The 15,155-nt window shown below is 38.2% G+C and overlaps 1 protein-coding gene across 1 annotated transcript in view; it reads left to right on the top strand.

Annotated features, from left to right (window-relative positions):
* The window catches only part of LOC100765671 (cysteine-rich hydrophobic domain-containing protein 2), a 41,078-nt gene extending 31,381 nt beyond the window's left edge, over positions 1 to 9,697 (top strand). The window contains exons 4-6 of the mRNA XM_035452150.1: positions 893 to 949; positions 1,113 to 1,172; positions 8,363 to 9,697. Coding sequence (XP_035308041.1) covers positions 893 to 949; positions 1,113 to 1,172; positions 8,363 to 8,413 — 168 coding nt within the window. The 3' untranslated portion in view covers positions 8,414 to 9,697. The remainder of the gene's footprint in view (positions 1 to 892; positions 950 to 1,112; positions 1,173 to 8,362) is intronic.
* Positions 9,698 to 15,155: the final 5,458 nt, after the last annotated feature.

The raw sequence follows: 15,155 nt of genomic DNA, 5'->3' as shown, positions 1-15,155 counted from the left end.
TTCTACCAGTTTTTCACATCACTCAATGCTGGTTGGCATTCAAGTTTCCATCAGATTATCAGGACTTATTTACAGTTGTGCCACATTTAATATCGGTAGATGCCTTCTTCCTTCTCAAGAAAGCTGCAGCTGCATCAAGTTGCAGTTGGTCTCTTAGCAGTGCTATCACTTCTGCACCTGCAGAGTTAGTCTCATCCTGACACCTGGCTCCATGCATTAGCTTCTTTATTCACACTCCCAAGTGAGAGTGGTCCATGCTGCTTAGTCTGTGCAGCAACTAAGGGAAGCCCTGAAGCAGTAAGTACCCTTGGATTAAGAATCAATTTTACTCTCAGATACAACATTTATGCTGCTTTAAATAAAATTTGGCTGTTTGAAAACTGCAGTAACCAATGAACTGATTTTCTTGCACAGTCCTAAAATTAGTTTGATTTTTATAACTCATTTTCTCCCTTTATTAGCCTTCAGTTAGTAGTGTTTTTATATTTACCCTAAAGGCCATTTATATTTTGTTAACTAATATTTAAATTATTATTGTTTTAAAAATAGAGATTAAGGGATGTTCATTACTATTTAAATACTGAAAAATATTTCCTAAAGAAGTAGGGATTTAAGTTTAAATGAAATGGCATTTGCTTTTTAGACTACTAGTTTTAAATGAAAGGCTAGCAAGTTCAAAATACTTTAAAAATATAAGCATATATACTTAAAACAAAATCAATGTTTCTTTACAAACTACTGTCTCTGATGAGCTTCTTAGTGCTGGACCGTGTAGAGTACAGACCACTCTTGTCATCATTTTATACTTCTTCCCTTTTCACACAAAAAGCAGCTGCAAAACAGCTTTTCTAAAACCAGTCAAGAGTAAACTTTCCCCTCATTTGTCTTCCAGACACGAAGATCGATTGAGAAGTTATTAGAATGGGAAAACAATAGGTTATACCACAAGGTGAGTACTGCAGGGAGCAGCTTCGTACTGTTGGGCTCTGAATTGCACAGTATGGAAACAGATGCTTTTGTTGGCTGAAAATATGAAAGGTGGACGAATGGGTGAGCCTTGTGCCTAGGAAAACAGAGCTCATTTCTCTTCTTTTGCCTTTCTTCGTGTCTAGCTGTGCTTGCACTGGAGACTGAGCAAAAGGAAATGTGAAACGAACAACATGATGGAATATGTAAGTTAAAGGGCTGTTTTGTGAGTTTCTCTATTAAATGATCATTTATTTTGTTTCTGATCTTATTCTTTCCATGATTATTAATCAGCAAAGGTGTCAGGAGCTTAATCTCCTGAGTGCAAGGATTTTCTACGGTTCACAGATGCCTGGGTTTCATGTGCAAGACTGATTTATAAAGTTATGAATGACTTGAAAACAAGGCTTCACTGTGTTCTGAAAAATAATAAATTAATTGCCAAGATAAAATGGCCTGAACATGTGTTGATGGAGTGTGAAATTTTAGATGCTGTATAAAGAATAACCACAACCTTGGTTACGCAGCACGTCAGATATGGCGTTTTTATATAATGCTAATCAAGTTTCCAAGTATGGAAGAGAACCTTTCAGCCAAGCCGTTGGAGCCTGAGAAGCCTTTATAGCCTCTGGCTGCCTGTGTATCTCATGGCTTTAGAGGGTTTTCCAAGTGTTACTAGATCATTGCTTTGTACAGTTATCTTAAACATAAACAGATGTTGGCCAACCTGTTTTGTCCTTTAAAATATGGCTAATTTTGCTTTCACATACATAAATGTGTATGCACGCAATCATTTCAGAAATTTAGTTTATTGATGCCCTTATTTATTTGAACAGTTGTTGTTCTTTTGAAAAGTTCAGAATACTTTAAGAAACTTTGAATTTATTAATTCTCCATTGAGCATGGACAGGTTATTAGATTAAGAGAAAAAGATTTAAGAAAGGAAGAATTTATTGAAACTAAAACTACCAGTCTTTGTGAAGGACCTGGTGTTACATTTCTGAGGAATTTTCACTGTTCTTTGAAACAATATAATCCTCATTGTTTATATGTATAAAAGGTTGGTTAAAAAGTGTTTAAACAGTTGGAAATGTTCATAAAACCATTTCTGATTCTTTCATTATCAGACAGCCAAATCTCCTTTCTCTCCTTGAACATCAAAAATATTTTATGTGTTTGCTCCCCAACCCCAAGCTCTCGCTGTTCACAAACTAAGCAATTTAGGGTTTACCTTTACAATCATATGTTAAATTTCTTTATAACCATAGAAAGGGAACAGCTGAGAGGCCCATTTGAGGTTAACCTGGACAGGTACCAGTCATTTCATCATTGTAAGAGCTCTATTGCCTGTTAGGAGGGCAGGACAGATACTGGGACATTTCAAAGGATTCATGAAATAATGATTTGCTATTATACATGTATAAACCAGAGCACCAAGCTTAAACCTGAAGCTTTAATTACTTTTTGTGTTTCTAAATTTATTTCAGAAAGGGAAAAAATGAAAGTTAATAACAAACTGGATATAGCCCAGTGGTAGAGCATGTGCCTATGACACAAGGGGTTGAATCTCTTGCATTGAGAAAAGAAAAGTGTAAATTATGTGATTTCCAAGTGGAGCTCTATGAAGAACATTCATTCATATAGTATTTGAATTGGATTTTATCTTTAAAAATTCTTTCTTTATAATTAAATTAGTAGCTTTTGAAAACATTCTAAACTGCATAGTTCATGAAATTTTTTAATTTACCTTGAAATTTTGCATAATTAAGTACTTTAAAATGAATTGTATTTCACATGACCATAGAAAGTCTACAAAAGTACTTTTAAAATTGACCTTTAAAGTGATTTTTAGATATTCTTAATGTATGCGTATTTGTAGTAGTTGAAAGCAGGAATAAACAGCTTCGGAAGCTTAAAAGCATTTGAGCACCATAGTCACACACAGAGAGAGGCTAGTAAGAAGAAAAGGCCTCCTTATTTAATGAACTTTGAGCCTTACTACTGTGCATATATATGCCTTTGCCTATAACTTATACAACCTCTGATTGTTAAAGCTAAGTGCTTCCCCTTTATTATATTTTGACTGTTAGAGATAATCTAGAATAAAACACCAATGCAAAACTATTTTTTTGTTTTCACTCATGTATGAAGTGTGTGTAGGATTTGTGAAGGGAAACGTTTGCAGGGCACTGTTCCTTCAAACTAAGGCAGAGTCAGATAGTCAGAAATAGTCATGTTGGGCTAGAGAGTTGGTTCATCAGTTCTGAGCACTTGTTACACTTGCAGAGGATTCAGGTTAGTTCTTAGCATCTCCATGTCTGCTCATATAGAACTCCTGTCCCAGAGGATCTGACATTCTCCTCTAACCTCTGAGGTACCCGGTGCACGCATGCTACATACTTAAATATACACAAATAGTACATGTATATCCATTCAACAAAACACGGATGTATAAAAATAAAAAATAGACACTGTTTTACACTTTGTATATACACTTTAAAATAGTGTGCTCACCCCTCGGGCCTGAAATTTAAAAACACTCTAGTGGAAGATGTGTTTGAATATCTAATATTTATTCAGTGTGAACTTGTAAGTCATGTAAATATTTAATCATTAACCTTTAGAGCTACAAAGAACCTTTTTATCTAGTCCAACCATTTATTTATAGTTGGAAAACATGAGAAACAAGGAAATTGAGCACAAATAAAGAAAGAAGCTGGGTAGAGAAAAAAGTACTTTTTGAAAAGATGTATTTATTTTTATTTTATATGTATGAATGTTTTGCCTGCATGTACGTCTGTGCACCATATTTGTGCCTGGTGCCCTCAAAGGCCAGAAGAAGGCATTGGATCCCCTAGAGCTGGAGTTGTGAGCCACCACATGGGTGCTGGGGAGCGAACCCAGGTCCTCTGTAATTTACATAGAATGTCTCACTGGCTTCCTAGTAGAGTATGTTCTCACTGAGGATAAGTACTTGCTGAGTGCCTAGTCAAAGTATCTCTATTACTCATCTCACAACAAGGCTCAGATAACTCTATGGAAGGGGGAGGAAAGAATGTAAGAACCCGAGGAAAAGGGCACCAGGAAACCCTGTCTTAACACAACCAGTGCTCTTAACCATTGAGTTATCTTTCCAGCCCTGCAATTTTTTTTAAACATATTTTATTTATACTTGGACAATTTCAAACATGTTTAGAATGTATTTTGTTCCCATACCCCTCTTCCTCCATATCTGAAGTTCTATTCCCCACTTCCTCTGGAGCCCTTCTTCTCAACACAACCCCTCTTATACTCCATGTTTATCTGTCTCTTTCTCTTTTAAAAATAACCTGTTGAGTTTAGGGTTGCTAGCATGTGCTTTGGTACAGGATTATTTACTGGATCATGGGCAACTTAACCAATGCCTACACCCTGAAGAAAATGATTCTCCTTCACCCAGCAGCTAGGAATTGCCACTAGCTTCTTAGTTAAGGGGTGAGGTTGCATGAGCCCTTCACCCATCTACCCAAAATCTTGGGCAAGGTAACCCAAGTTCATAAATGTGAGTTCATGAGTATAATGTGCACACCGTGTCCAGAAGACAGGGTTTCCTGGTGCCCTTTTCCTTAGGTTCTTATATTCTTTCCTCCTCCCTTCCATAATGTTATCTGAGTCTTGTTGTGGGATGAGGAATAGAGATACTTTGACTAGGCACTCAGCAAGTACTTATCCTCAGTGAGAACATACTCTACTAGGAAGCCAGTGAGACCTTCTATGTAAATACCAGGTCAGGAAAGTGACATGGGTGACCCCTAAGGCTTCCTACAGGGTAACTAGAAAGGGACAGGAGTGTTTGTGAACCAAGAATGAAAGGAAGTACTTTCTTTATTGAGGCAAATTAAAAAGCCAGTGGAACTTAAGAATGAAAATGAAAGTTCCCGGCCTACATGTTAACCACACTAATGACCACAGCCTCCCATGTCAAGACACAGTTTCCGAGAAAAACGCATTCCCAACTTTAGAAATTATTCACATCAATGAATTTTTAACAATAAAAATTCTTTACTGTATCTATTTGTCAAAGGCATTTTTATAACGCTTGACTTTTTTATTCACTTAATTTTTTTAAAGATTTTTTTTGTTTTTATTTAATGTGTATGAGTGTTTTGCCTGCATGTATGTCTCTGCACCAAGTGTCTGTCTGGTGCCCAGAGAATACAGAACAGGGTGTTGGGAGCCCTGGAACTAGAGAGGAGTGTGAGTACTGGGAACTGAACTCAGATCCCAGCAACAAGTGTTTTCACTGCTGAGCCATCTCTCCAGCTCCCCCAAATGATGTTTTGACTTGTATCTGTTCTATTCAGAATTGGCACATGGGAAGGATTTAATCTAGCCCACTGTTGTTCAAATTCAGAACAGTAGTTAGCTTGCATATTAGTGTTATAACATTTTCAGTTTCTTTTGGCTTACTATTAAAAGTGCCCCTTGGGAGCTGGAGAGATGGCCCAGAGATTAAGAACACTGACTGCTCTTCCAGAGGTCCTGAGTTCAATTCCCAGCAACCACATGGTGGCTCACAACCGGTGCCCTCTTCTGGTGTGCAGATACACATTGTATACATAATAAAATCTTTAGCCGGGCGTTGGTGACACACGTCTTTAATCCTAGCACTCAGGAGGCAGAGACAGGCGGATCTCTGTGAGTTCGAGACCAGCCGGGTCTCCAGAGCAAGTTCCAGGACAGCCTCCAAAGCCACAGAGAAACCCTGTCTCAAATAAATAAATAAATAAATAAATAAAATCTTTTTTTTAAAAAAAAAGTGCCTTTGGAACAATTTTAACTAGTTTTGCTAATCCAGGAAAAAAAGAGATTGGGAAAAAGGAATAGCCGGGTTAGAGGTGCACACCTGTATTGTACCTTTCCAGAGGCTAAGGTTTCCAGAAGACTGCTGGTTTCAGAGCAGGCATTCCTAATAAATGAGTACCCAAAACTAAAAGTAGGAAACCTAGGAAAGAGGCAGAGAGAGAATGAATGTGATTACATGGGAGAGAGAGCAAGTGCATGGAAGCTGGGCAGGGTAGTTCCTGACTATAACTCCAGCACTTGTAGGAATTGGGTAGGAGAGGAGTAGGAGCATGGATGAGAGTTCAAGGCCAGCCTGAATTATATAGTGAATTCCAGTTGATCCTGAAAACCTCTCTTCAAAAAGATAGAGAGGGAGGAAGGAAGGAAATATTCATATAGAGCTCATACACCTTGCTGTAATAAATATGTAAGCAACTCTAGAACAGAGAAGACCTATGGGATTGGATTGATTAAAGAGAAGAATTAATAATACAAATAGTGACTAACTATATAAACTATATGGTAGAAAAGACCCAAAGTTTTGAAATTTAGTCTTTTTGTTGTTATCTTTTGTTCTTTTGAGACAGTATCTTGCTGTGTAGCACTGACTGTCCTAGAACTGGTTATGTTGACCAGGCTGGCCTTGAACTCAGGAGATCAGCCTTCCAAATTCTGGGGCCATGTCCAGCTCTTCTCTCTTAAAAAATAAAATATATATATATATATATATATATATATATAGAGAGAGAGAGAGAGAGAGAGAGAGAGAATGAGTGTGTGTGTGTGTGTGTGTGTGTGTGTGTGGTTGTCTACAACAGACGAGTATGTCGGATCTTCTGGAGCTGGAGTGGTTATGAGCTACTTGACATGGGTGTTGGGATCTGAACTTGGGTCCTCTAGAAGAGAAGCAAGTACCATCTCTTAAGCCTCCTAGACAGTCTTCTTTTTCTGCCTTTGTAGTTCACCATTTTACAGGTTATGACATCATTCATTTTCTCTTTTATTTACATTTACTTACTTTGTATCTGTGTGAGCGTGTGTTGGGGAGGGGGGACAGGGCACATGCTACAGTGCATGTGTGGAGCTCAGAGGATACCCCGAAGGAGTTCTCTCCTTTCTCAATGTGAGTTCCTGGGCTTGAACTGAGGTCATCAGACTTGGAGGCAAGTGTCTTCCCTACAAAGTCATTGTGCCTTTCTGGTCCAGATCATAACTTTGCCTAGGTTTACGTAGAACCATACACTGAGACCCCTTGTTTTCAGTTCTCAGTACTTCTCATTCTTCGAAGCATACGCATATATACATGATACTCCAGTATATCAAGTGGAACACCTATGTTACCTACCTCTAATTACCTTCTTGGAGTTTGGTAAACAGATTGGGGAGGGGGGTGGGAGCCAGGGAGGCGCCAGCTCACAAAAAAGACATGAGACTTACTAATTATGAAAGCTCTCCCTTAGCTTAAGCTTGTTCTTAGCTAATTCTTATAACTTAAAGTAACCCATATCTTTTAATATATGTTCTTTTACATGGCTTTGTTATCTTTACTCTGTATTCCCCATCCTGTTTCCTCTCTGTCTGGCAATTCTGCCTTCTTCCTAGTGTTCTCCCTTCCTCCTTCCCTCCCTCCCTCCCTCGCTCCCTCCCTACCTTCCTCCCTTTCTCCTCTCCTTTTCCCTCTCTCCTCTCTTCCTTTCCCCTCTCTTCTCCCTTCTCTTCCTTCTCGCTTCTCCCCTCTCCCCCCAGAAGTCCCACCTATTTCTTCTCCCTTGCTTTTGGCTGTTTAGCTTTTAATTACACCAGTCACAGCAATGCATCTTCACAGTATACAAATATCCCATAACAGACTTCCATTAACTTTTTTTTCATAGAACTGAAGGATATTTCACACTTGATAAAGGTCCAGAAATAAAAAGAAAACTCAGTGATGAGGTTCAGGGTTATTATATAAATGTCTGTTTTAAAATGATAAAATTTGGGTAGATGTGGTGGCACATGCTTTTAATCCTACTACTTGGGAAGCAGAGACAGAGATTTCTATGGTTTAAATGCCAACCTCGTCTACATAGAGGTTTCCAGGCCAACCAGGGTTACATAGTAAGACCTGTCTTTTAAAAAGATGTAATTAAAGTTTTGAAATATACGTGGATTTTCAAAATAAAATTTTGTGTTTTGTTAGCATGTACTAATTATACTTACTGAGCTTCATTATGACATTTTACATATTAATGCATTTTGTTTGTACTCATCCCTCCATTGCCTTCTCTTGTCCCTGTCCTGTTCTCCCTGAGCCCTTTCCTGTTTGTTCTTCTAATCTTTTTTTGTTTGTTTTTTGAGACAGGATTTCTGTGTGTAGTCCTTACTGTCCTGAAACTAACTTTGTAGACCAGGCTGGCCTCAAACTCACAGAGATCCGCCTGCCTCTGCCTCACAACTGCTGGAATTAAAGGTGTGCACCACCATTGCGCAGCAAATTAAAAAAAAAAAAAGCAGCAGAATATGACTGATGTTTTAAGGTTAAGAAAACTATGTGCCTTAAGTTGTTTAAAATCCTTTTCTTCTCTTTTTACAGGTCATCCTCATAGAATTTTTACCAAAGACACCGATTTTTCGACCAGATTAGCATTTGCTTTATTTATAGAGACTTTCCAAGTGTGTTGTCTTTCCAATGGTGCCTTGCTTGGTGCTCTCCTGCTGGTGACATGATGCTGGTTCTACAGAATCGGGTGGTGTTTTTGTTTGTTTTGTTTTTTAAATAACCGCATGTTCTATGTGTGCATATTTGTCAAACTTTGCAAGTTATTTCATACAGATGTTTAATACTTAAGTTATTGTGCTCTTTTCTGTTATGTATTCTGATTTTCAAGGATTACTTTTTGTATTCTGAAAAAAAAATACATTTGAACTTAGCATAAAAATGGCCAGCCTTTGTTATTTTGTCAACAAGGGTCACACAGTCCTTTATCAGTTCCTTAACATAGCAAAACATATTTGGTGTCTGTTCTGACATGCTCTTGCACTGATCTTTTTTCTTCCCTTTAGAATTTGCCACAGTAGTTATTTGAAAACAGTAATCTCTCTCGTGTAGCCTTTTGGGCCTGAGCTGACCTTTCTCACACAGTTCCTGATGCTCTGTCTCAGCTGATACACTTTGGCTTTATGAAGAACTAGCAGTGGTTTTGAAAATATCTCTGTCTTCAAACGTGGTAATTTTCCTAGAGCTGACACATCATGAATGGTGTGCATGCAGCAGCAGTTGCTAGGGCTCAGTGAGTTCACTGTAGAGTAGCATGTCTTCGGGGTTCTAGGCAACAGGCACCTGCACTCAATGATGTTTATTGCACAGCATATCTTACATACAGAAGTAGAGAAGTACCCCCTTTAAAATTAAAAGTAAAATATGTTTCCCAGTCTAACATAATTGTGGAATGGATGTGTTTCTGAATAGTTTGGAAAGAAAGCATCATCTGATACAACACTGGTATATTGTTATATAGAGTAGATAGTTGCTAAGAAATGGGGGGCATGTTTAATACCATTTTCAATCTACCCATTCACTTTCAATCCAGTTATGTACTTTTTTGATTGAAAATTGGATATTTAAGTTCAGATCAGATTAGCTTATTACTTTTAAATATACACATACATGTATGTTTTTCTGTTTGGTTGTACATATCTCCACACTATAGATTTCTGAATGGCCTATGTATAGACTTTGTTTTTTTATAAGTCTAAAATTATACACGTTTTAATGTGTCAAGAACTTGTTCTATACAGTTGTGGTATCGAGCAATAATGTGAATAACATTTGAAATTATATAAACTATGTTAAATAATTTGTATTAAGAATTGGTACCACTACCCCCTCCCTGTATTAAAACTTTTAAATACCAATTTTGTTAATTTATATACCTGTATTTTTAAAAAGTGTTTCTTTGTACTTCTCTAAAGTACTGTGCTTCTATATAAATTTGAATAGCTAAATGCCGGTGTCTCATATTCTATATGGGACTTTAGGAATTGTCTTTAAAACTTTGATTTAAGACAGTGTCCCAATGTTGTCTCTGTCTCTGTCTGTCTCTCCTCTCTCCCCTCCCTCCCTCCCTCTCTCTCTCTCTCTCTCTCTCTCTCTCACACACACACACACACACACACACACACACACACACACACACACACAGGAATTTAACTTGAATCTATAGAAAACTTTTCTGTGAAGCACTCAGTACAAAGGATTTAAACAGTTCACACTTTTATTTAGCCTTTGTCTAGCCAGGGTAGGTATGTCCTACCTCCATAATTACTGCATTTCATAGTAATGTTATTTCAAACTCCAGTGTTTCCTCTGTGTTTCGGTGTGAAATGGTTGTATATTCACACAGTGCTGAATTAGCCTCAGGCTTCAGAAGGAGCAGTAAGCCATGATGACCGTGCAGACTATGCAACAGTGTTCCCTGTACACAGCTGTCAATCTGTAGAATGCCACAGCTATGAGTAAACTGTGGCCTACTTAAGAGGCCATTTATCTTCTATTGTTGGTCAATTGCAGTTTCAGAATTATAGTGTTGTAAGAATATTTTCACAATTAATATTAAGTACAGGATTTTAAAAGCTTTTATAACTGTAATTAGAAATGTGTTCCCTGCTGAAAAAGTCCCTAGAAATATGCACTCCCATACTTCAAATGTACACAGAAAAGAATCATGGTGCATTGTATGTGCATTACCATAAGCTAATCACACCTCGAGCATTTAGAGTTTTCATTAATGGCTTACAGTATTATTATTTCTTAAATTATAAATTTAAGTGCCCATGTACTGGAGATTATGTGTCAGAGGCACCCTTGTTACATGGACATCAGTCCAAGGAAATATTTAAAATGAAGGTTGTTCCTCAGCTCCTGTTTTCTGTTCTTAAGTTTGTTAAGTCATGAACCCTTGGTGCTTTCTAGACTGGCCAAGAAAAATAGATTGTTAGAAAATCCAATATGTAGGTTTGTATATAAGCTAATAAATTACCTGTGATCTTTTTTTGTACATCACTGGCTTTTTACAAGCAGTCAATATTGCTGTATAGAAACTCTTTTGCCAGATAATATATTTTACAAACTATTATATTTTTCACACAACTATGGATATTTGGATTAAAATCATTATTTCTGGCCAAATAGAGTGGTAAAGCTGATGTGACATTTTTAGCTTTGAGGTGAATGTTTCCCTTTCCTCGTGAAGGGTTCACTGTGTCTATCTAAATTACCAGCTGATGCTATACCAAGAGTCTTTAATGACTAGATTCCAGTTATTTAGACTATATGCCAAGTAATTTTATCTTAAAAATCCACAAAATTTAACAGAACCCTAAATAATAGTAAAAAATGATTTATACCAATTATTAGAATAGTTTTGTAAGTGAACAATTTTCAGTCAGGAAGAACCCTGACTTTCCCATAGTTGTTTTCCTGGTGTTTATGGAGTGTTTCTTCTGATTGTTTCCTTGTAGACACAAGCTAGCTATATAGGCTTTGGACAGTTTCCACTGCAGTCGTGTAAGATGCACAATGGTGGTGATATGTGCAGTTGGGACCTCTATTTGCACAAGTTCAGATGCACTAGTTTTATATGTTGTTCTGTACATAATCAGACTGTTTGACTTTCCATGATGTTTGGCTTCACAGTTTACCATGTGAAATTTAGCTGCATGCCTGGTGCTTCATTGTACAGATGTGCTTTGGCTTGCTGAATCAAAAGTAAAATACGTTTAAAATTGTCTCTGGCACTACACCAGCATCTAGCTGTGGGCCCTTCTATCCTAATTAACTGCATGCTGGTCATGTCACCTAAGGCCTAGTTTATGACAGACAGCACTCTGCCACTAAACTCCTTTCCCAAACACTGCTACCCTCTTGGTGGTCTAGTATTTTCACCTAGACCTGAGAATAGTTCAGAATTGCCTTTTATCTTTCCCCAAAGAAACCATTGAAAATGTTAATTCTTTCTCATTTTTGTTCTGTTCTGTTCTTTTTTGTTTTTTAGTAGTTTTACCTAACCCAGCATGGCCTTCAACTCTCAGCCCCTTCCCTAGCCTGCAGGTAGTGAGATTATAGGCTTGTTACCAGGCTAAAATTTTCATTCTATTAGTACTGAAAATGGGTTTCAAAATGCTGGTCCTGTTTGTTTTGTTTTCAGATGGTTTCTCATGTAGTCTAGGCTGGCCTCAACCCTTTCATGCAACTGAGGACTATAGGCATTAGCTATGGTGCCACTAAGATGCTTGTCTTGATTTCAGTTCTTATGTTCTATAAGGTCATCCAATTATTTGGCCTCTTTAGTTTTGCTTTCATTGTCAAAAGAGGAAGATACTGTGACTATCTCACAATGTTACCTTTGTTCAGCTGTTGTTTATGTTTTCTTACTCATTATGTTTTATCTGAGATCATGTACCAAGATGTTTAATGCTAAGTATTAGGATGTAAAGTATCAGCAAAAATGGGCTATTGTTAAATTTTGTGTTTAAAATTAGAGGTGGGGTCAGCCAAACATAAGGTGAGGAGGGAGGGAGGGAGGGAGGGAGAGAGAGAGAGAGAGAGAGAGAGAGAGAGAGAGAGAGAGAGAGAGAATGTGTGTTAATGGTCTCCACAGGTCCCTCCCCTCGGGGAAGAAGTGGGGGAGGAAGAATTGCAGGAGCACAGATGGGGCTAAAGACATTGTGAGAGCATGGCCCACCGAACTGAACAAACAGGGCTCATGGAGGGAGGAGTCAGAGAGACTGAAGTGGCATTCGAGGATCCTGCGTGTGTCTGTGCTATATTCTCTACATATATGTTAGGATTATTGGCTTGGAGTTTGGGGGATTCCTGACAGTGGACTGGGGGTGTCCCTGACTCTCTCCTGCCTGCTCTTGGGACCCTTTTCTTCCTGCTGGATTACCTACCCAGCCTTGATATGAAGGTTTATGTGTGATCTTACTGTGTCTCGTGCCATGTTTGTTAATATCCCTGGGAGGTCTGCTCTCTTCTGAGATGGATGAGGGGGTGGACATGAGGGAGGGGAAACTGCAGAAGAACTGAGAGTAGTGAAGTAGTGGAAGCTGCAGTCAGTATTATATGACAGAAGAATAAAAAAATTAATAATTAGAGGTAGGGTATTCCCCATATGTACTTAAAATATTTTGTGTGTTTAAAGATTGTGGAAATGTTGACTATAATATTGAAAAAAATATGTGAAAAAGTATATAAAAACTACATTTTAAAATGTAGTTACATCTGAGATCATAGACCCATGTTTTCCCTTGCATTCCTAAACACAATGCTTTTAAATTGAGAGTTGACTGTTTTCCTGTTTTCGAAACCTAATATATTGCCTTCTTAGCTTTATATCTCAGAAATATTTTAGTGAACTGAATATCAAGTAGTTTGTTTTTGGTGAATTAGCTATCTATTGCTCTGTTACTTTTGTTTAAAGAGATAGCATCAACCAGCCTTCAGCAGAAGATGCCTTCCCCTAGGGCCTGGTGCAGTCTGGGTACCGGCACGCTGGAGGATATGACAAGATCGTAGAGGCTAGACAGTTTCAAAGAGCAACAAGAAAGAAGGGAGTGCTAGTTGATAGAGCCGAGTGGTTTCCTCCTGGGTCCTAGTTTAGTAAATTGTGTCCAATTCTTCCTCTTGACATAAACACTATTAAACTTAAAGTCTAGAAGGAAAGCTGGGTATGTTGGCCTCTGCCTTTTAACCCTACAGTTCAGCAGGCAGAAGCAAGTTCTCTGAATTGGAGGCCAGCCTGGTCTACAGAATGAGTTCTAGCCAGTCAAGCCTTCATAGTGAGGCCCTGCGTTAAGTTCTCACAACCCCCACAAAAAATGAAAAGGCACCAAATTAATAAGATCATTCCCTCTGTTTAACAGTTGATTTTTGATTCTGCAGAATCTATTGAAGCATGTGGTTTCACGAGATAATGCTATGGCCAAAATTAAATCAAAGCATGGCATTTTGTTTTTGCAGAACGTAATGGGTGAAGTAAAACTGAGTCTCTAAGTCACTTCACAGGAAACTTGTCTACTGAGAAGGGTCTGTGGTCATGGCCGAGTGAAATCCACATCCATGCACACACTTACAGTGGACAGCACTCTCACAGATGTCTGGGAATAAAATAACTAAGTTGACAACATACTTATGAATTTGGGTTTAGGACTTGGCATGGTGAACTTGAAAATTTTGCAGTAGGCATTTGTAAACTTTGCCACTTGGTAGAATACTTGCTTAGCATGCTTGAGGCCCTGGTTTATACTGTGAAGGAAAAAATGGAAAAGTGCAGCTTCTGTCTTACACCCTTGCTCTAAAGGTTGTCCTTAAATTCTGAAATGAATGCAGATTTAGTGAAGATTGTCAGTTATCCTGTTAGACTCTCAAATTTTCAGGTGAAGGCAGAAGTAAATCTGGCCACTACCCCTGAAATGTTTAGCAGTGTTGCATTGTGTCAAGTGACTTAACCACATGGGGTTTGTCCTATTTTATTTGGTCCAGATTCCAGTTATTAATGTGGGAATACACACACACACACACACACATATGTGTACACACACACACACACATACGTCAGGGCAAAAACAACTTCACCTCAAAGGGAATAAGAGTTTCTTCTATAGCCAAATATAAGCAATCATGGAATCATGGCCTGGAACAGATTCAGATTACCCCAAATTCCATGTTTCAGTGTGGCAGATGTTTTATCGTATTTTTGTAGTTAAAAAGCAAAGTTATCAATCAAGGCACTTTTTTAAACACACTGGTAGGAATACCAGGTAGGAGGGCTATAGCAGTCAGCTATGTGTCTCAGGTGCTGTCTGATGACATTCTTAGCCTTTCAGTTGGTGGAACTCAGTGACCTGTAATACATTTGAAAGGCTTGACCTGTTACAAGGGTGTGAGGAATGGCTACAGCTAATGATATAGGTAGCTCAAGATAAACTGAAATTAAGCTGTGTCAGACAGCACCCCACACATACACACTCCATAGTCTAGTCAGTTAACAGCGTTTCACAAAGTCGGTCTTTTGTTCTCAGGTGTGCATTTGTGTGCATGACATAGGGAGAACCCACAGAGAGATAATTCTGACAAAAATACCTGACTCAATTCACTTTTGGACTTTCTCTGGCCAGGTGTGCCTTTAGTCCCAATACTCAGAAGGCAGAGGCAGTTGGATATCTGAGTTTGAGGCCAGCCTGGTCTACAAAGCGAGTTCCAGTACAAAGTTACACATTAAAAAAAAAAAAAAATCAAAATGCAAAAAAGGATTTTTCTGTGGTATGTAAAGAAGATATTTTTACTTCCATTACCTGAATTGTTTCACTCAAGATACAAAATGGCA

The sequence above is a fragment of the Cricetulus griseus genome, assembly GCF_003668045.3.
Source record: "Cricetulus griseus strain 17A/GY chromosome 1 unlocalized genomic scaffold, alternate assembly CriGri-PICRH-1.0 chr1_1, whole genome shotgun sequence".
NCBI lineage: Eukaryota > Metazoa > Chordata > Mammalia > Rodentia > Cricetidae > Cricetulus > Cricetulus griseus.
This window is presented reverse-complemented; position numbering and strand designations above follow the sequence as displayed.